Source organism: Halichoerus grypus, chromosome 15, assembly GCF_964656455.1.
Source record: "Halichoerus grypus chromosome 15, mHalGry1.hap1.1, whole genome shotgun sequence".
NCBI lineage: Eukaryota > Metazoa > Chordata > Mammalia > Carnivora > Phocidae > Halichoerus > Halichoerus grypus.
In genome coordinates, this window is record NC_135726.1 from 1,211,811 (window position 1) to 1,236,593 (window position 24,783).

The 24,783-nt window shown below is 63.3% G+C and overlaps 1 protein-coding gene and 1 long non-coding RNA gene across 3 annotated transcripts in view; one reads left to right on the forward strand and one right to left on the reverse strand.

The window, feature by feature from the left end:
- Positions 1-17,556: 17,556 nt before the first annotated feature.
- The window catches only part of ZFPM1 (zinc finger protein, FOG family member 1), a 66,302-nt gene continuing 59,075 nt past the window's right edge, over positions 17,557-24,783 (reverse strand). The window contains exons 6-10 of the mRNA XM_078063682.1: positions 22,938-23,144; positions 20,305-20,538; positions 19,884-19,979; positions 19,671-19,817; positions 17,557-19,486 (exon numbers count right to left, since the gene is read on the reverse strand). Of these exons, the coding sequence (XP_077919808.1) occupies positions 17,712-19,486; positions 19,671-19,817; positions 19,884-19,979; positions 20,305-20,538; positions 22,938-23,144 (2,459 nt within the window). The 3' untranslated portion in view covers positions 17,557-17,711. The remainder of the gene's footprint in view (positions 19,487-19,670; positions 19,818-19,883; positions 19,980-20,304; positions 20,539-22,937; positions 23,145-24,783) is intronic.
- Positions 18,518-22,522, forward strand: LOC118532786 (uncharacterized). 2 transcript variants are annotated; one of them, XR_013444413.1, is made up of 5 exons: positions 18,537-18,632; positions 20,702-20,768; positions 21,651-21,726; positions 21,836-21,960; positions 22,393-22,522. It is a non-coding gene; the product is annotated as an uncharacterized LOC118532786 (long non-coding RNA). The 2 variants fall into 2 exon arrangements; XR_004915886.2 differs by lacking the exon at positions 20,702-20,768 and having other exon boundaries at positions 18,518-18,632.

The following is a 24,783-nucleotide window of genomic DNA, read 5'->3' on the forward strand; positions in this document are numbered from 1 at the left end:
AGCAAAGCTGGCGGCATCACAATTCCGGACTTCCAGCTCTATTACAAAGCTGTCGTCATCAAGACAGTATGGTACTGCCACAAAAACAGACACATAGATCAATGGAACAGAATAGAGAGCCCAGAAATGGACCCTCTACTATATGGTCAACTAATCTTCGACAAAGCAGGAAAGAATGTCCAATGGAAAAAAGACAGTCTCTTCAACAAATGGTGTTGGGAAAACTGGACAGCCACATGCAGAAGAATGAAACTGGACCATTTCCTTACACCACACACAAAAATAGACTCCAAAGGGTTGAAAGACCTCAATGTGAGACAGGAGTCCATCAAAATCCTAAAGGAGAACACAGGCAGCAACCTCTTCGACCTCAGCTGCAGTTATTTCTTCCTAGAAACATCGCCAAAGGCAAGGGCAAAAATGAACTATTGGGACTTCATCAAGATAAAAAGCTTTTGTACAGCAAAGGAAATAGTCAACAAAACCAAAAGACAACTGACAGAATGGGAAAAGATATTTGCAAATGACATATCAGATAAAGGGCTAGTATCCAAAATCTATAAAGAACTTATCAAACTCAACACCCAAAGAACAAATAATCCAGTCAAGAAATAGGCAGAAGACATGAACAGACGTTTCTGCAAAGAAGACATACAAATGGCCAACAGACACATGAAAAAATGTTCAATATCACTGGACATCAGGGAAATCCAAATCAAAACCTCAATGAGATACCACATCACACCAGTCAGAATGGCTAAAATTAACAAGTCAGGAAATGACAGATGTTGGCGGGGATGTGGAGAAAGAGGAACCCTCCTACACTGTTGGTGGGAATGCAAGCTGGTGCAGCCACTCTGGAAAACAGTATGGAGTTTCCTCAAAAAGTTGAAAATAGAGCTACCCTGCCACCCAGCAATTGCACTACTGGGTTTTTACCCCAAAGATACAAATGTAGGGATCCGAAGGGGCACGTGCATCCCAATGTTTATAGCAGCAATGTCCACAATAGCCAAACTGTGGAAAGAGCCAAGATGTGCACCAACAGATGAATGGATAAAGAAGATGTGGTGTACAATGGAATATTATGTAGCCATCAAAAAACCCGAAATCTTGCCATTTGCAACAACGTAGATGGAACTGAAGGATATTATGCTAAGTGAAGTGAGTCAGAGAAAGACAAGTATCATATGCTCTCACTGATATGAGGAATTTGAGAAACAAGACAGAGGATCATAGGGGAAGGGAGGGAAAAATGAAACAAGACGAAACCAGAGAGGGAGACAAACCATAAGAGACTCAATCTCAGGAAACAAACTGAAGGTTGCTGCAGTGGAGGGGGGTGGGAGGGATGGGGGGGCTGGGTGATGGACACTGGGGAGGGTATGTGCTATGGTGAGCGCCGTGAACTGTGTAAGACTGATGAACCACAGACCTGTACCCCTGAAACCAATAATACATTCTATGTTAATAAAAAAATTTTTTAAAAAGTGGCTTTGAGGAAAAGCGTACAAGACATGATGACTTTGGGGCTGCGAGCCTCCCAGGGTGGGTCCCCGTGTGTGGTGCGTGGTCCGGACCGGGCGAGCCTCACCCACTGTCCTGCCGCTCCTGGGTGCCCGCCGCCCGCGTAACAAGCAGAGATGCGGGTTTTGTCTTCAGGGGGCCTGTGTCTGAGGCGGGAGGTAAAATCCACACGTAAATAGCAATCATTCCACGTATACATTTGTGGGGCAGGTGCTTCCTGCAGCTGTGGGGGGAAGGACCCCATAGCCTGGCAGCCTGGCGCAGCAGGACTGTGTTCTCGCCCGTCCTGGGGGCTGCGAGTCTGCGATCCGGGTGTGGGCCGGCCGCCGCTGGAGGCTCTGGTTTGGGGGGCTGTGCTCTCCTCCCCCAGCACCTGTGGGTAGGGCCATCCTTGGCATCCCTTGGCTCGTGGCCGCCGGCTCTGCCTCTGTTGTCCCGCGGGGTGCTGGGTGTCTGTCCTCTTAGGAGCACACCCGTGATTGGATCAGGGCCCACCCCGCTCCAGCATGACCCCCTCTTAACCTGATTATCTCTGCAAAGACCCTATTTCCAGAAACGGTCTCAGTCACAGGTACCGGGGGTTACAACGTGGACATACCACTTTGGGGGACACAATTCACCCCATCTCGGCCCCCACATGAGGTTCCTGAGGAGCGGGCAGGATTTTGGTGTGGAGAAGATCTGGAAGGGCCCCCCAGATTGAGGGGACAGCACACAGGAAGGTGTGGGGGGCTGTGGGGGGGAGCAGGGTGTCGTGGGCAGGTGGATGTGGGGAGGGGAGGGCGAGGCTCCTGGACAGGGGCTTGTGAGCAGGTGTCACATGTCACAAGAGGAGTTAGACCCTGGGGGGATGCTGCCAGCTGGGTGTCCCACAACAGAACCCCTGCTTCCTGGAGAGATGGCCCAGCCGTGTCCCCTGTCGGGCAGCCAGGAGAGCCAGGGTTCAGCCCTACCGACCTCATGACTCAGAGCTGTCCCTGCCCGGCGGCCCATGAGCACATTTAAAACAAGACAGACCCCTGTCCATGGATGGGCTCCAACAAAGCGTGGTGTGTCCACATGGTGGAGCAGCACTCAGCCTTAAACCGGAGCCACGCTCTGACGTGGACGGACCTGGGAGCGTGGGAGCGAGGGAAGCCAGGCGCGGGGCCCCGTGTGCTTAGCTCACGTCCACGAAATGTCCAGAACAGGCAAACCCGTGGGGCCAGGCAGTGGAGGAGTGGTGGCTGGGTGTGGGGGGCTGGGGAAGGAGGGGAGTGACGCCAGTGGGTCCGGGGTTTTCTCGGGGTGATGGAATGAGAGGTGGGGTCGCACGTCACTGCTAATGTGCTAAATGCCACTGAATCATGCACATGAAGAGTGGACTTCGTGTCTTGACGGTTTGATCTCCAAGACATTACAAGAGGAGAGGGGCGTGGGGAAGCTGCCCCCGGTGTCCCTGGGTGATCTGTGCCCTGCTGGGGCCGGTCAGAACCGGCCGTATTCTCCCCGTTGGTGGGGCGGAGTTCGGTGGGCACCAGCCCCGGGTGGGAGGGCGATGGAGGCACGCACGGTGCTGGGGGTGGGAGACCCCAAACTGGGCCGCACCCCATGGCAGGAGACGGAGGAAGCTCCCTTACCTCTGAGCAGTTTGGGTGGGGCTCTGAGGGAGTGAGCAGGTGTGGGGGGCCTTCGGGAAGGTCGCCTGCGGACAAGTGTTTCCGGGGAGAGGCAAGGGCGTAGTAGGGGCTCAGTGCGCAGAAGAGTCCTGTGTCTTCCCAGATGGAAGGGTTCCGATCAGGGCCCCGGGGCCGCCCGCAGGCCTCAGGACAGGATAGGACAGGGGCCGGCCCCACGGGCGCCCCGGTCTCCATGCCCTGCTCCCCAGCCCCTGCGGGCACCTCACCCCTCCCCAGGCTCAGAGCAGCCCAGAAGTTCTCACTGCTATTTCAATGAGTATTCCCCAGAAAGCTGCATTCCTGACGATCTAACAGGGTGGAAGAGACGTGCTTCCTCTGTTGTTTTGATTGAGCCATTGAAAGTCAGCCCAAGGATTTCAGACATTACCGTTAAAGTGAGACAGCAGGACGACTCCTTTTGTGCAATTGACTCTGACATGGGACCTATTCTTAGACGGAGAAACCAACTTTATTCTGCTTTGGTATTTTTAGCGTATTTTGAAACCCAAGCCTCATCTCTTCTCTGTCGCGCGAGTTTTGGTGGCTTCTGGCTAAAGCGGACAGATTTGGGCGCCCATCTGTGGTATTTGTGATAAAGTTAGAGGTGCACAGGGGCCCTGCCTGGCGCTGAAGCTGCCTGCGCCTTTCACCACTAGGACCCTCTGTTTCTTCTTCTGTAAAACAAAGTGGGGGCTAGAAGTGTTCCGATGGGAGCAGATGTTCCCAAACCTTGATCCATGGATCTGTGCTTTTGTGCGAACGGTTTCATGAGTCTGCAGTGAAATGAGGAAAAGGAAAGTCGGGGATTTCGTGAAGTTGAATTAATTTCTTTAAAAAACTGTCTTTTGTTCTGAGTTCTGTCTTCCTAACATTTTTGATGTTAACATGTATTATTAGGAAACACTGAAATGATTAACCTGTAGTTAAAAAAAATCAGCATCTGGAAAAGCAGAAAAGAAAGTGACCCCAGAGCAGTTGCTGACCATTCCCTGGTTGGTGAATTTCTAAAGTCTGAGGACCCTGCTGTGGGGGCTCGACCTTCCAGCGTCCAGCTCCGAGTCCCCGTGCTGACCCCCTCGGATGGGCCCCAGAGGCCGCGGCGGGGAGGGAGGGGCTGGGGGCCCAGCTGTCAGCGTGGCCAGATCGCAGGGGCAGTGGGCAGGTGGGCCCCTCAGGGGTCCGTCGAGCAGCGGTCCTGCTCTGAGCTGGAGTAAAGGAGGGTCCCTGGGGTTCCACGGCTTGCGCTGCGTGGGAGGAAGGCACCGGACCCTGGGGGAGGCGAGGGGGCAGGAGGTGGGGCGCTCGCCCCGGGGTGGGGCAGTCTTTGAGGATGACGGTGGGTCTGGCGCTGATCTGGGAGGGTGTGGTGGGAGCCAGCGGCCAGCACTGTGGCCCCAGTGGCTGTTTCTGTGGGGCCAGTGGGACCCTCCCATTTACAGACCAGGCCAGGGACGCTGAGGGCGTCAGCCTTTGTGTTTTGTTTTTTCTAGAGAGAGGGATGAGGGGCCGTGGGAGAGAGAATCTTAAGCAGGCTCCTTGCTCAGCGCCACCAACGGAACCGTCCAGGCGCCGCTAGGGAGTCAGCCTGGAGCTCCCACCCCCGGGCCTTGGAGGCGTCGTGAAGGTCACCTGTCTGCCATGCTGTGTCCCTCGCCTCCAGTCTCTCTGAGCCCACCCAGAATCTGTGTGCCCCCAGCTCTGCTCCTGTCCCCCCCGGGAAAGGGGCGTTCATTCCTGCTGCTCAAGGTGCCCGACTGCCCCAGTGCCCACGGACGTGGACAAGGTCGCTCCTTCACTAGCTGTTGGCCGGGTGAGGGCACGGGGGTCCGGGAATGAACGCCCAAAGTCGGGCGGCTGGGAGGGGCCGAGGAGGGGATGAGCTGGGGTGTCTGAGGCCAGAGGTCATTCCTATAATTTTTAGACGCCAATGATCTTCAGCTGGTGTTCTCTCACCTTCAAGATGAACGAGAAGTTATAGGGACAGTCAGGGCATCTGCACAGACATTTCTCCAAAGTTATGTGGACGGCCAAGAGCCGTCAGGGAGACCCCACCTCACGCCCCTGAGGACGGCGGGACCTCGCACTCGGCGGCTGGGGACAGGGGGTGGGGGGCAGCCGCCACGCTGGACCGTCTGCCGGGTCCTGCAAAGGTGAACCCCCGAGTCCCCCTGCTGCACGTCCACCAGGTGAAACCAGACCCGCGTCCACGCAAACACTCGCATGTGGCGACGTTATTCGCAACAGCGGGACGGCGCCAACAGCCGAAGCATCTGTTACCTACTGAGCGACCAGGACGCGGCCCATGCACATGATGCGGTCGTGGCCAGTCCTAAACCCTCGGGGCTCTGACGCATGCCACAGCGCGGACGGCCACTGCGCGGGGGGCTGGACACAGGGCGGCGAGCGGTGGGAGCTGCGTCCGCGAGGCGCCCACGACAGGCAGGTCCACAGGGTCAGAAGGCAGGTGGCCCAGGGCTGGGGAGGCGGCTGAGGGGCACAGGGCTCCTTGTGGTGGTGATGGCCACTGAATTGTCCACGTACATGGGTGGATTGTATGGCAGGCGGGTGGTACCTCAGTAAAGCTGCTAGAAAGACCGCTTGTCTCAGTCTCCCAGCATCGTTCTGAGACGCGGCGGGTCTGCGCGTTGGGGCTTTGAAGAGACCAGTCACCGAGGTGCCCGACTGTCCAGGGCACAGCCGCGCAGGGCTTGGGGGCTCAGCCGTCCCCTCGGAGGGCGAGGGAACAGTCAGTGAGACCCTGGCTCTGGAGGGTGGGGGGCTGCCGCTGGGGCCCTCGGTATGATCCTGCAGCCCCACGCGGGGCGCCATGTCTGCGTGCCTTCCACCCCGTCACCTCCAGGAGCGGGCGGGGGTGGTGGGGGGGGCCCAGGTTCCTCCATAAAACTTCCCTTCCCCCTCCCCTTCTCCCTCCCCTCTCCTTCCTCCTCCCCTCCTCTCTGTCCTCCGCCCCTTCCTCCCTCCCCTTCCCCCCCTTCCCCCTCCCCTTCCCCCTCTCCTTCCCCCTCTCCTTCCTCCCCCTCCCTCCTCCCTCCCCTTCCCCCTCCCCTTCCCCTCCACTTCCCCCACCCCTCCTCTCCCACCTCCCTCCCCTTCCTCCTCCCCTTCCCCCTCCCCTTCCCCTCACCTTCCTCTCCCTCCTCTCTTCCTCATCCCTCCCCTTTCTCACCCTTCTCCCTCCTCCCTGCTTCCTCCCTTCTTCCTCCCCTTCCTCTCCTTCCTCCCTGTTTCCTCCTTCCCCTTCTTCTACCTCCTCCCTGCTTCCTCTCTCCTCCCTGCTTCCTCCCTCCTCCCTTCTCCCTGCTTCCTCCCTCCTCCCTCCCCTTCCTCTCCCTCCTCCCTCCTCCTTCCCTCCTCCCTCCTCCTTCCCTCCTCCCTCCCCTTCCTCTCCCTTCTCCCTGCTTCCTCCTTCCCTTCCCTCTTCCTTCTCCCTGCTTCCTCTCTTCCCTTCCTCTACCTCCTCCCTCCCTGCCCTTCCTCTCTCTTCTACCTCCTTCCTTCCTCCCCTTCCTCTCCTTCCTCCCTGCTTCCTCCCTCCCCTTTGTCTCCCTCCTCTGTGCTTCTTCTCTCATCCCTGCTTCCTCCCTCCTTCCTTCCTCCTCTCTCCCTCCTCCCTCCCCTTCCTCTACCTCCTTCCTCTCTCCTCTCTCCCCTTCCTCCTCCTCCCTGCTTCCTCCCTCCTCCCTGCTTCCTCCCTCCTCCCTCCCCTTCCTCCCTCCTCCCTCCCCTTCCTCCCTCCCCTTCCTCCCTCCCCTTCCTCCCTCCCCTTCCTCCCTCCCCTTCCTCTCCCCTTCCTCTCCCCTTCCTCCCTCCCCTTCCTCTTCCTCCCTCCCCTTCCTCTCCCTCCTCCCTCCCCTTCCCCCTCCCCTTCCTCTCCCTCCTCCCTCCCTCCCCCTTCTCCCGACTTCCTCCCTCCTTCCTCCCTCCTCCCTCCCTCCCCTTCCTCCCCTTCCTCTCCCTCCTCCCTTCTCCCTACTTACTCCTTCTCCTTCCTCCCTGCTTCCTCCCTCCCCTTCCTCCCTGCTTCCTCCCCTCCTCTCTGCTTCCTCCCTCCTCCGTTTCCTCCCTCCTTCCTCCTCTTTCTCTCCTTCCTCCCTGCTTCCTCCCTCCCCTTCCTCTCCCTCCCTCCCCTTCCTCTCTCTTCTCCCTACTTCCTCCCTCCTTCCTTCCTCCCTCCCCTTCCTCTCCCACCTCCCTTCTCCCTACTTACTCCCTCCCCTTCCTTCCTCCCCTTCCTCCCTGCTTCCTCCCTCCCCTTTGTCTCCCTGCTTCCTCCCTCCCCTTCCTCTCCGCTTCCTCCTCTCTCCCCTTCCTTCCTCTCCTCCCTCCTCCCTCCCTCCTCCCTGCTTCCTCCCTCCTCCCTGCTTCTTCCCTCCTCCCTGCTTCCTCCCTCCTCCCTCCACTTCCTCCCTCCCTTCCCTTCCTCCCTCCTCCATCTCCTTCCTCCCTGCTTCCTCCTCCCTCCCTACTTCCTCCCTCCTCCCTCCCCTTCCTCTCGCTCCTCCCTGCTTCCTCCCTCCCCTTCCTCTCGCTCCTCCCTCCTTCCTCCCTCCCCTTCCTCTACCTCCTCCCTGCTTCCTCCCTCCTCTTCCTTCTTCCCCTTCCTCTTACTCCTTCCTGCTTCCTCCCTCCCCCCTTCATCTCCCTTCTCCCTCCTCTCTGCCTCATCCCCCCCTTCCTCTACCTCCTCCCTGCTTCCTCCCTCCCCGTCCTCTCTCCTTGCTTCCTCCCTCCCCTTCCTCTCCCTCCTCCCTACTTCCTCCGTCCTCCCTCCCCTTCGTCTCCCTCCTCCCTGCCTCCTCCCTCCTCTTCTTCTCCCTTCTCCTTCCCTCCCCTTCCTCTTCCTTCTCCCTGCTTCCTCCCTCCCCCTCCCCTTCCTCCCTCCCCTTCCTCTCCCTCCTCCCTGCTTCCTCTCTCCCCTTCCTCTCCCTCCCTCTCCTTCCTCTCTCTTCTCCCTACTTCCTCCCTCCTTCCTCCCTCCCCTCCCTCTCTCTCTTCCCTGCTTCCTCCCTTCTCCCTGCTTCCTCTCTCCTCCCTGCTTCCTCCCTCCTCCCTCCCCTTCCTCTCCTTCCTCCCTGCTTCCTCCCTCTCCTTCCTCTACCTCCTCCCTGCTTCCTCCCTCTCCTCCCTCTCCTTCCTCTCCTTCCTCCCCTTCCTCTCTGCCTCCCCTTCCTCTCCTTCCTCCCTGCCTCCTCCCTCCCCTTCCTCTCCTTCCTCCCTCCTCTCTCCCCTCCTCCCTGCTTCCTCCCTCCTCTTCCTTCCTTCCTCCCCTTCCTCTCCCTTCCTTCCTCCCCTTCCTCTCCCTCCTCCCTGCTTCCTCCTTCCTCCCTGCCTCCTCCCCTTCGTCTCCCTTCTGCCTCCTTCCCTCTCCCTCCTCCTCCTTCCTTGCTTCCTCCCTCCTTTTCCTGTCTTCCTCCCCTCCCTCCTCCCTCTTCTCCTTTCTCCTCCCCTCCCACCTTCCTCCTTCCCTCTTCCCCCCATCCACCCCTTCCTCTCTCTCTCTCTCTCCCCCCCCTTCCTCCCTTTCTTCTTTGCTCCTCTTCTCCCTCTCCCCCGCCCTCCTCTCTCCCCTTTCCTGCCCCCTCCCTCCCAGGGTTGCAGGCTGGCTATCAGTAGACTAGCTCACTTAGGTAGGGGCTGGGGGAGGAGGGGGCCCACCCTGTTTGCCCCATGGTGGGGCAGGGGCTCATTTTCCTGTGGGGGACCAGGCTGCCCCAGAGCCCTGGATTAGGGCTGTCAGGAGTGCAGGCCAAGGATGCTAAGCACAGAGGCGGCTGAATTTGAAGCCAGGACGCAGACACGTGCACGGGGACTGCAGCCACGGCCATATGCCCATGGCCCCGTGGGTGCTGACAGGACGACATGGTGCGGTCCAGACGATGAACGGCCTTACGGCAGGCAGTAACCTTCATTCTGTGCACCTGACCTTGGCCAGCCGGCATCCTGTCTGGTCTTCCCCTTCCTTGGCTGTGGGACACTCTCCTGAAGTGAAACAGTGGGATCACCGGGTGCCGTTCTGGTCCCTGAGGATGGAGCTGCCTCCCTCCCCCTCCCACCGCCCCCAGGGTGCCTCATGGACCGCAGAGGCCCTGGGGCAGAGTTTGGAAACCAGTGGTGTCATCAAAAGCCTAGGGGCCTCCTCCCGTGTTCCTACAGCTGTAATGTGGCTGCGTCCACGCGTGTTGGGGCTCAGGGCTCGTCGGCACCCACGCGGCCTGGCGTGCCGTGCCCACCTTCCAGCTGCTCGGCGGCGGCAGGGTCTCCAAGGACCATCCTGCTTACAGCCTGGACATGCCGTGGGGTCCCAGGAACCATGACTTCCCAGATTCATGGCCACGTGGAGCCTCCGATGTGTCCTTGTGTGGAATCCATCTTCACAGCTGTAATGAAGGATCGGGGTGAGGTCACCCCTGATCAGGGTGGCCCTAAATCCAGTGAGCGTGTCTTTACAAGAGACAGGTGAGACACGGGCGGACCCAGAAGAGGACACCTCTTCCAGAGGCAGAGAGCAGTGATGCGTCTGCACGCCAGGGGGTACCAGGTGTGGTGGCCCCGGCCGCCAGCAGCGTCAGGAGGAGGGCCTGCAACAGACCGTCCTGGGAGGCTTCTGGGGGGCGGCCCTGCCTGCACCTTGACTTTGGACTCGTGCCCCGAACTGGGAGAGAATACGTCTCTGCTGTTTGGGCCCCAGGACACGCGTCCAGGGAAGGGGGCTGCGTGGGGAGGGGCTCAGAGGCCGGTGAGGCAGAACCCCGTCATCCAGGCTGACTTCTGGTCCCGCGTCCTCTCCCGCCGGCATCCCCAGACGCCCTGACCTGGGCCGGGCAGAATATGGAGTTCCAGCCTTCTAGAGCCTTCCTGTGCCTCTGGTCCCCGAGGTCCTCCACCTGCGCACCCCTCCAGCCACCCCGTCTCAGGGGAGTCGTGTGCCCACTTGCTCCTTCCTGCGCCCAGTGGTTTCCTCAAGGCTCCCACCATCTGGTGGCTCGGGCGGTCACACCCAACACTGGGTCTCTTTCCCAGAGCGACTGGCTGAGTGTCCAACGTGCGGATCCTGGGCTCCCAGTGGGCGGTGGGCGGGTGGCCCACTACCACTCACGCCTGCCCTTGGAGCTGCCTTTGGGCGCAGTCTCGCTGTCTTCCTGTGGGTGGGAGGGATGTTGGTTTTCCTCCTGGTGAGGGTCACAGCGTCCAGATGGACGACCACTGCTGTTGGTCTGTCCGTGGGCGTTATCCCCTCCCTGAGCAGCCCCCTGCTCCTGCCCCTGACGGCGGAGTCACCTGGGAAGGGCGGTGACGTTCACTCCGCAGGTGCAGGCCCCCCACGGGAACTGTGCGGCCAGCCTCCCCCGCGTTGGCGGCACGGTCTACTGTGGGCTCATTTGCTCTGAGAATTGGGGCGCTTCACACAGGGGAAGCGAACAGTTTCGCCTCTCTGTACACTGTGCACCCGGACACGTCACCGTCCCCTTTGATTTTGGCATTTGACTTTCAGAAAGTGTAAGGCCAGGACAAGAACTGAGTTTTAGGTTTCCGCGTTCACCCTGCGGACCCCGGCTCCCGCCGGTCTCCCTTCCCTTCCGCCTGAAGAACTTCACAAATTCACGTTCTGCTTCCATGTGTCACAGAATGACTGTTGGGCTCCCGTTCTGGAAGGACGTTGTCACTGGATCTAGAATCCCGGGTGGACGGTGTTACGATGTCCTTCCCTTCTTTAAAAACCAGACACTGTGGTCTCGTGGACTCCGCTGTTCCCCGCAGAGAAGCAGCTGTTATTCTCTCCATCACCCTGTGGGCTGGCGGGTGCGTCTCCCACCCACGCGTGATTCTGCAATGCCCTGCCTCTGTCGTGGGCAAGTCGTGGACTCCCTGAGTCACCCAGGGCTTCCCGCGAGGACCACCTTCATCTCCCAAAGTAAGAAAAGGCAAAAAAAATCTGGTATTTCTCCCCGTCTCGCCAGCAAAGTCTTTAAATATGGAGAAGCTGTTCGGTGATGGATGGAGGCATCCCCAAATTCTCATTTTCGCTTGAAAGCTCTAATCTCAGGGCAACATATTCTGCCCGCTGTCTTCCTCGAAGCAACGGGCTAGCTGTTCACGTTTCGAAAACGTCTTCCCGCTGCCCAAGTCGGCTCTGTCCTCCGTCCATCAGGCGGTGATGGTCCCTGGGAACATCGGGGACTCAACGCTCAGCCAATCTCCGGGGCCTTTACCTCGAGGCGGCCATCGTGAGCTTTCTTGTTCATCACACAGAATAGCAAAAAGACTGCGCTCAACAGTTGAGATTTAATGCAAGCCCAGAGCATCTGGGGGCGGTTCTCTCTGCCGCTCGGCCCCTTGCCCGCCTCTGCCGGGGAAATGCCTTCACTCTTACCAGCTGAGGTGGACGAGGATTACGGGTTGTGGCTCGGGCTGATCCCCTTTGCCTGGGGCTGCAAACATCTAGAAGGCCAGCTCACGCTGCGCTGTGCAGGGGCCTAGGACTGAGCTCCGTCCAGTGTAGGGTTTCAGACGTCTTCTCGCTTCCAGCTTGCTGCTAACTCAGGGAAACCCGGGCTCCCGGGAGTGTTGACTCTGGATGCTTCCAGGCTCAGACATGACACAGCGGTCCATGGTTGGGGGAAAGTGTGGCTGGTTTCTTCCAATCCCAGCCCAGCCAAGCCTGGGTGGCCGGGAGGCTCACTGCTCTGCCGGACCCGGCCAGTCTGCCTGGGCCTTGCTCACTGTGCATGTTGTCCCTCTGGGATCGTCCCCCACCTCAAGGTCATCTGACCAGCAACCTTGATGCCCCTTTTCTGTGTAGGCAACATAATTCTCAGGTTCTGGGGAGTAGGATGCGGATGCTTTGGGGACCGTATTCTGCCTATCATACCCTGTTCCTTGCAGCTCTCCATGGCTTAGCTGCCTGTATTTGAATCCAAAGCTATGCACGCACCTCTGTGCACCTTGCCCTCCCCCTTCGCGTCGTTGCTAAAATTTCTCTGCGCTGACTCACGGAGCCAGCCCCGTTGTACCCTGGAGTGTGGAGATGGGATTTCTGTGGAGCTGAGAGCCGCCTCCGTTTCAAGCAGGACCTGATGAAGTGGCTGGTCCAGCTCTGGTTCATCCCTCCACATGATAAATGGCACTCACATCAGCGGCAGGGAGCCTGGGTGGCCCCCGGGGACACTGCGGGGCCTCGGGGATCTTTCTTTCTCTGTCTCATTGTTAAGTGTTAGCAACCTGCCTGCACGCGATGTCCTTGCAGGGACCCCCGGGGGAGTGTGAAGGTGACATTCAGGAAGCCCGGGAAAACCCACAGAGGGACGTGCAGTCCCAGCCACAGTGCCGAGGAACTCCTGTCCCGGTGCTCCTTGGTGACATAATGTGGTTGGCTGTGCCCATCCTAGTCACAGGCAGGGTGTGCGGGCGCTGTGTCCCTGCTCACAGGCTCAGAGGCCACATGGTGTGTGTTGGCAGAGGACAGGGAGTCGGCTGAGGTGGCAGACGCCCCACCAGCTGTGGGTGGGCCGGGCCCCGGGCTGGCTCGCTCTTCTCTCTGCCCGTGATGCCCCGTGTTCTGCCGGCTGAGAGCGGGCGGCTGGAGGTGTGTGCCTTGTGGGGATGGTGGCTTGCGGCGGGGGTGAGGAGGATCTCGGGAGGAGCACGTCCTCCATGGAGCACATTCTCTGCACTGTCTGGGCTGAGGCTGGGCCTCGTCTAGGGTGGGTTTTGTTTCTGAGTGTCTGCGGACAGGTTGGGATGTCCACTGCCTTTCTCACCATGGGACTGACCAGAGAGCACTTAAAGATGGAATTCTAAGTACTGGACTGAGGGCTGCTGAGGATTCTTTGGATGTGGGGTTGGTGGGGCACCTGCGTACTGGGGATGAATCGGGGTCATCTGGGTGGCTATGGTCAAAGAAGTGACAGACCTGTGGGACCAAACCACAGCTGGGCTTCATCCTGTGTCTTCCGCTGAGCCTGGGCCACAGTCCCTTGGAGATGGGGTGGGCTTGGCCATAGGAGTCCGAGTAAGCAGGGAAGGGGTTTGCCCTGTGCCTGGAGGTGCTTGGGGCCTGGCTCTCCCTTGCCCATCCATGCCTCTGCTTTGATTCTGACTTAGTGATCTGGGTCCTGCCCCTCCCCCCGCAGCGGGTGGTCGGGGTCACCTGTGTCTCTAAAAAACGTGGTCCTCAGACGCTGGCATTGTCCAAGGTTATGCATTTGGAGTCTTTGGAAATAGGGCGCATGCTGCACTTCTGGGGGGGCAGTGACAGCACGGAGCCAGCCGGCGGCCCCCTCTCCTCCCTCCTGCTGTAGAAAGCTTTTACATTGTCTAGGGTCTCGATACGCTCACAGTTTCAAGCTTGTCTCTAGTTCTCCACTGTCCTCCACTGCCCTGACCTCTGAGCTTGTGAAGGTGTGCAGGGACCGTCCCCGATGGCCGTCCCCGATGGCCACTGCCCTCTCCAGACTGTCCGGGTCAGCCTTGCTGGGACCAGGGCTGGCCCCCTCCAGCGCGGCGGCAGCAGGCTCGTGGGGGCTGGCCCCTGTCCACCCGAGAGCGTGGAACCTGCGCCGTGGCCGCCTCTGTTCCGTGTAGTCTGGACTTCTGAAGTCTCAGCCGCGTGACGGGTGAATGGCAGAGCAGCAGCGCGATGGGGTGCAGGGCTGGGAGGGTCAAGCACGGGCTCCGCGAGCAGGTGCTGGTCTGGTCATCCCACCCCGGGTTCCGAAGGGCTGACACCTGCCCCGCCCCCCGGAAATACAATCTCCTGTTAGGTGATAAGAAAGGCGCTAACAAGCTCTGAGCACCTGCTGTGTGGGCCTTTCTCAGGCTGGCCAGAGAGCGTGTGTTCTCCGGGCTCAGGGACGCTCTCCTACGTGGTCCCCAGGAGCGGAGGGGTGGCTGCCCCATCAGGGAGAGGCTCGTTCTGGCTGGACAGGAAGAGAAGTACAGGGAAGCCCAGGGCCGCTGCTTCCAGTGAGAGCCCCGGTGAGGGTGAGGGCAGGTGTGCGCACAAGGCGGGGCCGCAGCTTCAGGGGACAGCCTGGTGGCCTCCTCCAGTGCGCCCCTCGCCCAGGGCCCCACCCCAGCCTGGCCCTCCTGTGCTGGCTGCTTCTCCTTTGTGCTCCCCCGTGTTTCCTCCCGGCTGGGACCTCACTGCCCCCATCGAGCCCCTCCCTCCCCTCCCCACCTGCCGGAGAACAAGGTCAGCTTCCTGGACGGCCTGCTGGCCCATGGAAATGAGTCGCTGCTGACCCCTGGCGTTAGGAATGCCCACCTGCAGGAATTGCTGGAACCAGCGGGTGAGCGGGCAGCCCGGGGATGGCCGGCGGGATGTGCAGGGAAGTGGGCAGTGGGCAGTGATGACCGGTGCGTGGGGCTGCACATCAGACTCTGGGGGGATGGCCAGTGAGGAGTAGATGGGGTCGGGTGGTGACCTTGAACGTGCACCGTGTGCTGTGTGTGCCGAGGAGCTGCGGCTGGGCACCACCTGGTCAAAGCTGGCTCTAGGGAGATGCGGTTGGCGCAGTGTGGAGGGCAGCCGAAGGCGGGAGACCGGCGGGAGAACGGGCTCAGGGTCAGGAAGGTGTCCTGGGTGTGGGCAGGTGGGGCTGGCTCACCCCACGGCCTTTCATCCCCTCATGCCATCGGTGACCCAGGGCCCCTCCCGGTGCCAGGTGTGCAGGAGGCAGGGGCCAAGGCAGGTGAGCCCGTGGGGAAGGCGTGACGGGCAGGGGTCCCAACGGTGACTCCTTTGTGGTGTGACGGTGGAGGGTCAGGGTCGGTCCCTAAGCCGAGAGCTGTGTGCCGTGAGGGGCGGCCCTTCCTGGGGAGCGGATCCTGGCGGCCAGGGTGGCACGGAGCAGCGCTGCGCGGCGTGGCGGGTGAGCAGGGCTCGGAGGCCACCTCTGTGAGGCGGGAACTCCCGAGAGCCTGAAGCAGGGCGCGAGGCCAGCCCCGGAGCACAGCAGGGGGAAGAGCCGTGGCGGCTGGGCGGTGGCCAGGCCCGGGGTGGGGGGAAGCGGCCGCTGTCCCCAGCGGTAGAGCCTGTCAGACCTGCCGATAGTGTTTGGAAGTGGGGGTTGAGGGAGGACAAAGGCAAAGTGGCAGCCCTGGGAGCCAGGTGCAGCTGGCGGCTGGGGGAAGGTGCGCTTGGGCAATTCAAGAGCTGCTCCTGAAAGGGAGGCGGGAGTGGGTAGGGTGGCACACGTCCCCGGCTTAAGGAGCAAAGGCTGCTGGCAGTGGCCGTGTCTGCGCAGAAGCAGGGGAAGACAGGAGGGGCTCTGGAGGGACAGGTAGGGCAGGTGCTCAGAAGAGGCTGGGCTGGAGAGAGATGGAGGGCACTGAAATCCTGTGCGACCCCCTCCCCCGCGAGAGTTTCCACGGAGGGCCCCGAGAGCCCCGAACCCCCCTAGTTAGCCTGCGGGTTTGGGGGTGTGGTCTGGGAGCAGGGAGCACCGGGTTTCCTGGAGAGGGGCCTGAGGGTCTGAGCTGTCCCTGGGCTGCCCCGGGATGGTGTGGGGGCAGAGGAGCTGGAGGGGGCTTGAGGGGGAGGCAAAGCCACCGGTGGTGTGTGCGGGGGGTGGGAAACCCGGGGCCTGGGAGGGGGTGACTTTACCCAGGACCCCTGTGCAGGGACCTTAATGAGCCGTGTGGCACTGGCTCGTGGCTCCAAGCCCAGCTTCGGGGGGAAGGGGGCTCCCGGGGCGTGGGTGGGGGCACGAGCTGCAGGGCCCAGCACCTCCCTGGTGACAGAGGTCAGCCTGGCCCCAGTCCTGGCCTGGAATGGGAGTCATGGGGTCTGCCTGCCTCTTGAGCTGGGAGAAGGGGCTTCGGGATGATGGAGCGCTCCCCCCACTGAGGCCCTTGTGTGTGCGGCCCTCCCATTCACTCTGCACGCCTGCCTCCCCCATCCCACCCGGCCTGTGTTGGGTTTCTCCCCTTTAAGCATCTGTTGCTCAGCAGGAGCCATATCCCTCATGTTCCCCAGCACCCCTTTAAAGATTTTATTTTACAATTTATACACAGGAAAATTCACTCTGCATTAGGTTTAAGTTTTTAATAACAGTATGTGCGGACATCGGTGATGTGTGCTTTCATCCGCTGGTCTGACTCGGAGGCAAAGCCTCTTGAACCCTCCATGCAAATTCATGCGGGACAATGCAAACAAGGAGCAGGGCTGAGGGTCTGAGGGCTCCCTCTGCTCCAAGCCCGGGTGGCAGAGGCCGGGCATCTTGGAGGGAGGCGGTGTGGCTCCCCTGGGACCCTCCCTCCACTGACTTCCCCAGAGCGAGTGGGCCCGGGGAGGGAGTGGGAGCCCTGACTGTGGCGCCCGGGCAGAGCAGCCCTGTCTGGTCAGGCCCAGGGCGGGGGGGGGGGGGGGGGGGGGAGGGGGGGGTGCTGGGGGGGGGGGCGCGTGCCTGGGTCAGACGGGTAGGGGCCTGTGGATGACGCGCGGCTGATCTTGTCCAAACATGGTCTGCGTAGCCCCATGAGGGCTGGGGTGGGAGAAACGTGTGCCTCGAGCAAGGAGAGTGAGCCTGAGTGGGTGGCGGGAAGCACCCCTATTACCTTGAGACAGAGAAACGTCAAAGGTCAGAGTTCACTTCCATCCCCCATAGGCTTCGGTGTAAAAGTGTTTGGAAGAAACTGCTCCTTCGAGCAAAGTTGGAAAAGGACTGAAGGGTGTTTTCTAGCAGGGTGACAAGACCACGCTGGCCTCTGCTTGGGTGTGGTTGCCCAGGTCCCGCGGTGGCCCCCGTACTTCCACGGCGCCAGCTAGGCAGGCTGGGGTGGGGGTGGCCCCCCTCCCTCACACCCACTGTAGCCCCCACAGCCGCCACGCTACACCCAGCTCAGGATTTGGCTCCCACTCGCCCCAGGGGACGCTGTGGGGCCTGATGCCCCCTCCCCTGCCCACCGTGTCCCCTGGTGCCTGTCGGCTGTCTCGCTGTCCCTTCCCTCCCCACTAGCCTCCGCAAGCACAGGGCTTCGTCGTCCCCTGCTGGCTGGCCAGTAGGAAGTGCTTCCCTTGGTATCCGGCGGCCAACGCAGAGCTTCCGGTGGCATCCCGGAGGGCAGCAGCAGAGGGCCCAGAAGGGCGGGGCCTGCTCCCGATGCCCCACGTAGGTCCAGGGCAGCGATTACCAGCGTGTGCTGTGGCATCACACCGACCGGGGGTTCGGTCCGGCTCTAGGGCCGCTGACCACGTGACCCTGGCCGTGGCCTGTGCGTACGCTCCCGGCGGCGGCGGCGGCGAGCCTCTCGGTGCCCAGCGCGCAGCCAGCGCCCGAAGGGCGGCCCTGTGTGCGCCCCCACCCACCGGGCCCCCGTGCTCAGAGAACTAGGCCGCTGCACTACTGTGCTCATCAAACTGAACTTCTTTATTAAGTGCCAAGGGTCCGGGCGGGCGCTGTCCCCCGCAGCCCCTCCGCCGACACCCGCGCTCGGCGCGCCCCCGCCCGGGCCCGGGCTGCAGCGGGGGACGCCAGGCGCGCCCGGCTGTAGTGTGGCGGCCGCTCACTTGACGTGCTCGGCCGCGTGCGAGGAGCAGTAATACTTCTTGTGGGCGATGAAGGTGGACAGGCTGCTGAACCTGATGTTGCACAGGCGGCAGTACCGGTGGCTGCCGGGGGCGGCGGGCGCCCCCTTGCCGGGGGTCTGGACGCCCTTGTCCGAGTGGGAGGGGGGCGTCGGCGGGGGCGGCAGCACCGCCTCGGGGCTCGGGGACGGCGGCGGGCCGGGCCGGGGGCTGCCGTCCGCCGCGCCGGGGGCCGGCTCCCGCGGCTCCTGGCCGTTGAGGCCGTCGCGGGGGGCGGCGGGCGAGGGCGTCCGGGCGCCGGGGCCGGCGGGGGGCTGGCCCAGCAGCAGGCCGTGCGCCAGGCGGAAGTGCTCGATGAGGTCGCCGCGGACCACGCCGTTGGGCGGGCAGTAGGGGCACACGACGGCGCCGCCGGGCGCGTCCTCGGGGGCGGCGCGCAGGTGGCGCGGGGCGGCAGGGCACGAGAACTTCTTGTGCGCCAGGTAGGCCTCGAGGCTGTGGAAGCTCACGCGGCAGGCCGTGCACTCGTGGTAGTCGGCCAGCGCAGGCAGGCCGGGAGCGGGGACGGGCGCCTGCCGCCGCGGCTTCTTGCTCAGGTCGATGGGGCCGTCGGCGGCGTCGGGCCCGCTGCTTCCGCTTCCGCTTCCGGGCCGGGGCGACGGCGACGCGGGCGGCTCGGAGGCGGGGCCGAGCGGCGCGGGGGCGGGGCCGGCGGCGGGGGGCGGGGCGGGGCCGGCCGCGTGCAGCTCGTACAGCTTGCGGCGCCTGCGCGTGCGCACGGGCGGCGCGGCGGGCGCGGAGGGCGCCGCCGGCGCGGGGGTCCCGGGGGTCCCGGCGGGCGCGGGCCGGCGCGGCGGCGGGTCGTGACGCGAGGCGCAGTAGTAGCGCTTGTGCACCGTGTAGGTCTCGTGGCGGCTGAAGCGGATGTTGCAGGCCTCGCACAGCGTCCGGCGGGGGTCGTCGTCCTCGTCCGCCCCGCTGCCCGGGCTCGGGCTCCCTGGACTGCCTTCCCGGCCCCGGCCGCCCCCCTCGGCCTCGGGCTCGGCCTCGGGGGTGGCTGCGCCCCCCGCCTCGTCCTCGCGCGTCCCGGAGCCTGGCGACGCGTGCCTCGCATCGGCCTCTGGGGGCGGTGGGCCGGGGGGCGCGCGCGCGGGGGTCTGGGGCACCTTGGCCCTGCGCGCGGGGGGCGCGTCGTCGGGCGGGCGGCGGCCGGAGCAGTAGAGGCGCTTGTGCACGTAGAAGTTGTTGACGTTGTTGAAGGTGATGTCGCACTCGAAGCACGTGGCGCCCTTGGGGGCCCCCGCGAAGAGGCCGGCCTGCGCCCCCGCTCCCGCCTGCAGCCGGCTGTGCACGAGCTCGGACATCTTGGCCAGGATCTCTGAGGCCGGGGGCGCGGCGGGGAACTGCGGCAGGAAGAGCGCGCTGGGGCCGGGGCTGGAGCCGGGCGTGGGGCTGGACAGCTCGGCCTTCACCCTGGCCGGAGCGGGGCTGGGCGGTGAGGGTGACCGCGATGCGGCCGTGGGCCCTGGCTCCGCCTCGGGCTCCTCCGTCGTGGCCTCCGTCTTGATGGCCCGGGGCGCTGCCGGGGGCTCGGTGCTGCCCCCGTTCTGGGGGGCGGCTCTGGCCTCTCCATTGGTGGTCTCTGCCAGGGCCTTCCTGTCCAGTCCTGGCGATGGGGTGGGCGCCAGGCCCAGGTCGGCAGAAGCCAGGGGGCCGTGCAGGGCCGTGTGCTGCTGGAAGCTGGCCAGGCTGTCTGCAGGGAGACCCCGGGGGCCACACTTCAGGGCTGGAGCAGGACCTACCTGGGCCAGACCTGAGGAGGGGTAGGGTGGGAAGGGTCGAACTGGACTGGGCAGAGGTGGCGGAGGGCCCAGATCGAAGTGGACTCCTGGTCGCCATTAGGACGGACCCCATCCCTTCCCAGCCCAGGGCCTCACCTGCGGGGAGCTTGGCGGCGGGGTGCCCGGCCTCCGGTGAGTAGATCTCAGCCTTGGAGCCCGGTTGGCAGACCATGTGGTTGGTCACCAGGTGGCTGTAGAGGATGTCTCTTGTGGTGGAGATGAAGCCACAGCTGTGGCAGACACCTGCAGGCAGGCTGGGTATCAGGGCCCTGGGGTGGGGGCCCCCCCCCCTGCCCAGCCCCCACCTACCGCTCAGCGTGTCTGTGTGCACCTTCAGGTGCCGCTCACAGTTGGCCTTGGTGGTGAAGGCCGACAGGCAGATCAGACATACGAAGGGGCGTTCTCCTGGAACACAGGGCTGAGTGAGGGGTGGGCTCCTGGAGCCCAGCTGGCCAAGGACCTGTGACATGGGGGCTCTGTTTAAACCCTGCCTCCTCTGCCCCTTGTCCCCTGGGGCTGTGGCAAGGACCTGGCCCCGAGCTGACCATTCTGATGAGCACCGGTGGGCCGTGTACTCGGGAGCACTGTGAGGTGCCCTAGGAGGGTAACAGGCCTATGTGGCAGGGCGGGCACCCGGGGCCAGATGGGACAGAAATGCATTGTTGGGTGGGCATGCACACTGCGTTGCAGACCGCAGCGGGGGGTCCTGGGGAGGGGGCGTGGTGCTCACCGCTGTGGCTGCGCATGTGGATCTCCAGGGAGCTGGCGCTGGGGCAGCTCTTGCGGCACTGGGGAAAGGGGCAGACGCGCTCGTGGGGGTAGGTCTCCTTGGGCTTGTCGTCGGCGGCGGTCGCGGCCGCGGAGCCGGTGGTCTGGCGGCTGGCGCAGTAGTAGAGCAGGTGGGCTTGCAGGTTTCTCTCGCTGCGGTACCAGATTCCACAGTCTTTGCAGGGGAAGACGTCTTCTGTGGGGCGGGGGAGAGAGCGCGCCCGCAACTCAGGGCAAGGCACGGAGCCTCCAGAAACGGAGGGCTTGGTGCTGCCGGCCCCTGACTTCCTGAGGAGTGGGGTGTGTGAATGGGGCCTTCCCTCCTGGTCACTGCTGGTCACTGGGTTCTCTTTCTCTAGCTCTCCAGGATGCCCCAGGATCGCACGGATGGGGTCTCTGACTAACCCCCCAGGCTGCCTCCCAACAGTGAGCCCCCCAGAGACGCCAGAGCCTCAGCGGGCACCCGCGGCAGGGCTGTGGCCATGTCCACAGGCACCTGAGGGAGGGGGGCGGCCACGTGCCAGTGATCGTGTGCTGTGAGGGGGCTTGAGGGATGGCGTGAACCTGGGCCCCTGTGGAGGAAACGTGTGTGTTCATCGGGGCAGGTCTGAGCGGCCAGGTGCACAGGGAACCCCTGAAGCACGCGGGCAGGAGGACGAGAGTGGAGCGTGGCTCTGGGCGGCCTCGGGGGGGGGTGAGGCTGGGGGCTGCAGAGGAAGAGGAGCTTGCCCTGTCTCTCCTCTTAGCCCTCCCCGCAGTGTTTTCACATCAAGTACGGATGGGCCAGCATTGCTTAATTCAGCACGTTTATCTCAAGACAGGTGGCCTGGGACTTTTCGGTTTGTAGGAGCTCAGATTGCGGGGGCGGCAGAGGGGTTCCCAGCTGGTGAAGGTCTCTGACGGGTGGTTCTCAGGGTCTTTGTAGCAGGATGCTGCAGAATGCTGTTTGTCTCTGCTCCATGGCCCCCTGCCCCTTGGATGAAGACAGGGCGGGGGGGGGGGCTTGTTCTGGGCCCCGGGACGTGTCCGGGCTCTAGTGCAGCTTAAGACCTGATTCTCACCCCGGCGTCTCTGAGGTTTATCCTGGGTCCACAGTTGTGGCGGGGGGGGGGGGGGGGGGGGGCGGTCCTCAGGGCAGCTCTGTTCTCTATCAGCTGAGGCGCTGAGCTGGGATTGGAATCTGAAAGGCCCCTGGTGGGTTTGTTTCTGTCCCTGCGGGGCCAGGGCTGCTGGCTGTGGGTGGGGAGAGGGGCGGGGGGGCCTCAGCCCTGAGGTTTAGTGAGGACAGTCGTGGTCCCCCTACCCCAGGGCTGACCACGGCTGAGTCCTGGTGGTGCGGGTACCCTGCACAGATGCCTGGTGTTACCATGACCCCATTGCACAGGTGAGAAAACAGAGGCCAGAGTGGTTGAGTCCTAAGAATTAAACCAGGTATGATGGACTCTGTATTGAGGCTTTTCTAGGCCACAATAGCAACGGTCCTGCTGTTTCAGGGTAAGGCGTGGATCCTCAAGCGGAGAAAGTTCTCCCAGCACCTCGGAGCGTCCCCTGCCTCAGCGCTGGGGACTGGACTGACCCTGCTGGGCACTGTGGGCACCAGATGCTCCTGGCAACCAAGGTAAGGTGGCCGTCCTGGCCCCGGAGAGCCCCTTCCCCACCCACAACTTCAGTGTCTGGATGGGGTCCTGCCCCCAGTCCCCCCGAGGACCCACGCTCCCTGGAGGGCTCTGGGGGGGGTGAATCTCACACGTGCAGCTCGTCCCTCTCCCCCCGTCATTTCCATCAGCCCACAAATGCACACCAGGATTGCCTGAGTTTCAGCAACGCAAACCACATCCCCTCCACACACTCGGTCTCTCCACGGCCAGGATGTCGTGCAACCCCCCCCCCCCCCGCCTGCAGCTGATGCCCCCGACGTGGGTCTGCAGGTGCTGCCTCCAGGGCTCCCCTTTGGTGTCCCAAAGCCACCTGGGGTCAGGGCAGGTCCCCCACCTGGCCTGTGCTTCCAGCCCTCCTCATGTTTGACTTCCTCAAAAGGTCCCTTTGCAAGTTCGCAGCCCTGTAGTTGGATCCTACCCTTCACTCTGAGAGGAAATCCTAGCCCTTGCCTGGAACCATTTTGGGAGAACACCGTGCTGGGCTTGGGCCCCCCCAATAAAGTCGGCCACGGCCATCCTATGATCGTGTCCCCACCTTACTTCCTGAGATGCGTCGTGCTCGAGGCCACCCCCCCCGGAAGGCTATCTGTGCCCCTCGCAACAGGCTGGGTGACCCCAGACCCCTCGGTTCAGCGTGGATGGCGGGAGTGCAGCAGAGTGAACCCTGCTTCGCAGTGAGAGAGCACCCCAGCAGGGAGTGAGTGACGGTGCTCTTTCGGCCCAGGCGATACCTGGCCGTGTCTAGTGACGCGTGTAGACGCGGCCCTGGCATCCGCCGGGGTGGGAGCCAGGCTGCTGCTCAGCATCCCACCGTGGGCATGGAGCCCGCCCCCGAGCCACCCTCACGGGCTGCAGCACGACCTGCGCTGCTCAGATCCCAGTGGTAGCCCACCCTGGTGGGTCCACGGCGCCCAGGTGGCACGGGCTGTGTACTCACTGTTGATGACTGCTGTGGCCAGGATGGACGCCATGCCGGCCTGCTGGGGCAGGAGCTGGATGTCGGCAGGGGCCGGGCACTCGGGCTCCGCTGGCTCCTCCTTCACAGGGCGGCTGGGGGTGCCCCGGGGCTCGGCCGCTGTGAGCAGCACGCTCAGCAGGCCGCCCGCGGGCACCGGCTTGGTGAGTCTGCACCAGAGGGCTTCATCTGTGGGGGCAAAATCCTCGGTGGCGGGAGGGCGGGGGGCGGCTCACCCTACCATCCCGAGCCCCTCCCCACGGCCCCCTCCTGGAGACCAGGGTTCTGAAGTCGGAGGTGGGGGATGGAGCCTGGTCAGGGGGTGACCGGCTGGCTCCCCGGGCCTGCCCGCTCCCACCTAGTGGGAAGGCCCTGAAGACGTACCGCATGGCTGCCCGGGAGAAGGGTGGCCTGAGGGACAGGCAGCAGAGCCCGGGGCTACGGGCCCGGAGCTGCCAGGCAGGCCCTCCCACTTCTCAGCTCCACTGGGAGCCGCCGTTCCCACGGTAGCCAGCAGGGGGCAGCCTCTGCCAACCACCCAGGCACCTGCCTGCTCACCTGCATCCTGCTTGAGGCCACCAGGAACCCTACACCGAGGCGCAGCCCTGCCCCCCACCCCCCAGGCCAACCTCGCGCCCGTCAGCTCTGTGAGGACCTTGTCCTGCCTGGTGGACAGTGGCCGGAGCCCTGCTGACCGGGGCGGGAGGGGCAGGCCAAGCAGCACTAACTGGCCCGCTTGCTGGCTGGGTGTACAAACCCAGGGCTGACGGCACCTCCAAGCACCCCTTGATGGGTGGGGGGCTGGCGTCCTCCCCCACCCATGGAGGGGGCAGAGGGGTGAAGGGTGGCCCAGGTTCCCAGACGCTGGGCTCAGCACCTGCGCTGGACCTCCGTCATGCCACGGAGGCTCCCATGTGGGGACAGAGCTGGAGGGAGGGGCTGCCCACAAGGCCCACTGGGCTGGGCTGGGCTGGGCACATGCCGCCTGGCCTGCCCCTGATGGCTTCTAGCTCCCTCCTGAAATGAGAGCTGCCCCCAGGATAGGGCTTTGCCTCCTCTGGGAGCATTCAGCCGAATGTGCTGCGTGCAGGGAGGCAACGTGTCCGTGGCACCCCCCCGGAACATTCCAGCAAAACAGAGCCCCCCACTGGGGAATGAGGCCCTCTCCTGTGGTTGCTGGGCATACACCCTCCCGATGGCCACGCTGGCTGGACAGACCTCGTGTGGCTGTAGAAATTGTCACGATTCTCTGCTGACATCATCCCCTTGGGGACGGAGGGGATCTCCACTGCCCTGACATGCTGGTTGTCACACACCGAGAAGACCGTGTCACCCTTCGCTTAGGGGTCAAACCTCCCAGGCAGGCGGGACCGTGGCCTTGGCAATGGCCCCCGCCTCACGTCTGAGCACCTTGAGCTCTCTGAGCAATAGGGGAGGGGGATGCTCCTCCTCCTCCCTCCCGGGCCACTCCTTCTAGAAGGTGCAGGGAGGCAGGCCCAAAAACAGAGGCCCAAGAAGGCCAGGGGACGTGGCCCCGGCCCCACGAGGCTGGGTCTGAACGTGGCCCTCCTGCTCTTCCCCCAGGACGAGCCAGACTACATAGGACTGTAATATGTGTACATACCTCAGCCCACCTGGCCTGGGGTTCTCTGCTGACCCCGGCGGTCTCCCAGAGGCCCGGGAAGAGAAGCAGCGCCCCGGCCCCCCGAGCGCCCCGAGGCCCGGCCCTAGCTCGCCTCCTCTGCTCAGCCCGGCAGGCTGCTTTCCCTTTAAGGGCCAGCCCAGGGCCAGCTGAGGGGCCCCCACCTGCCGGAAGGCCGCGAGGGAA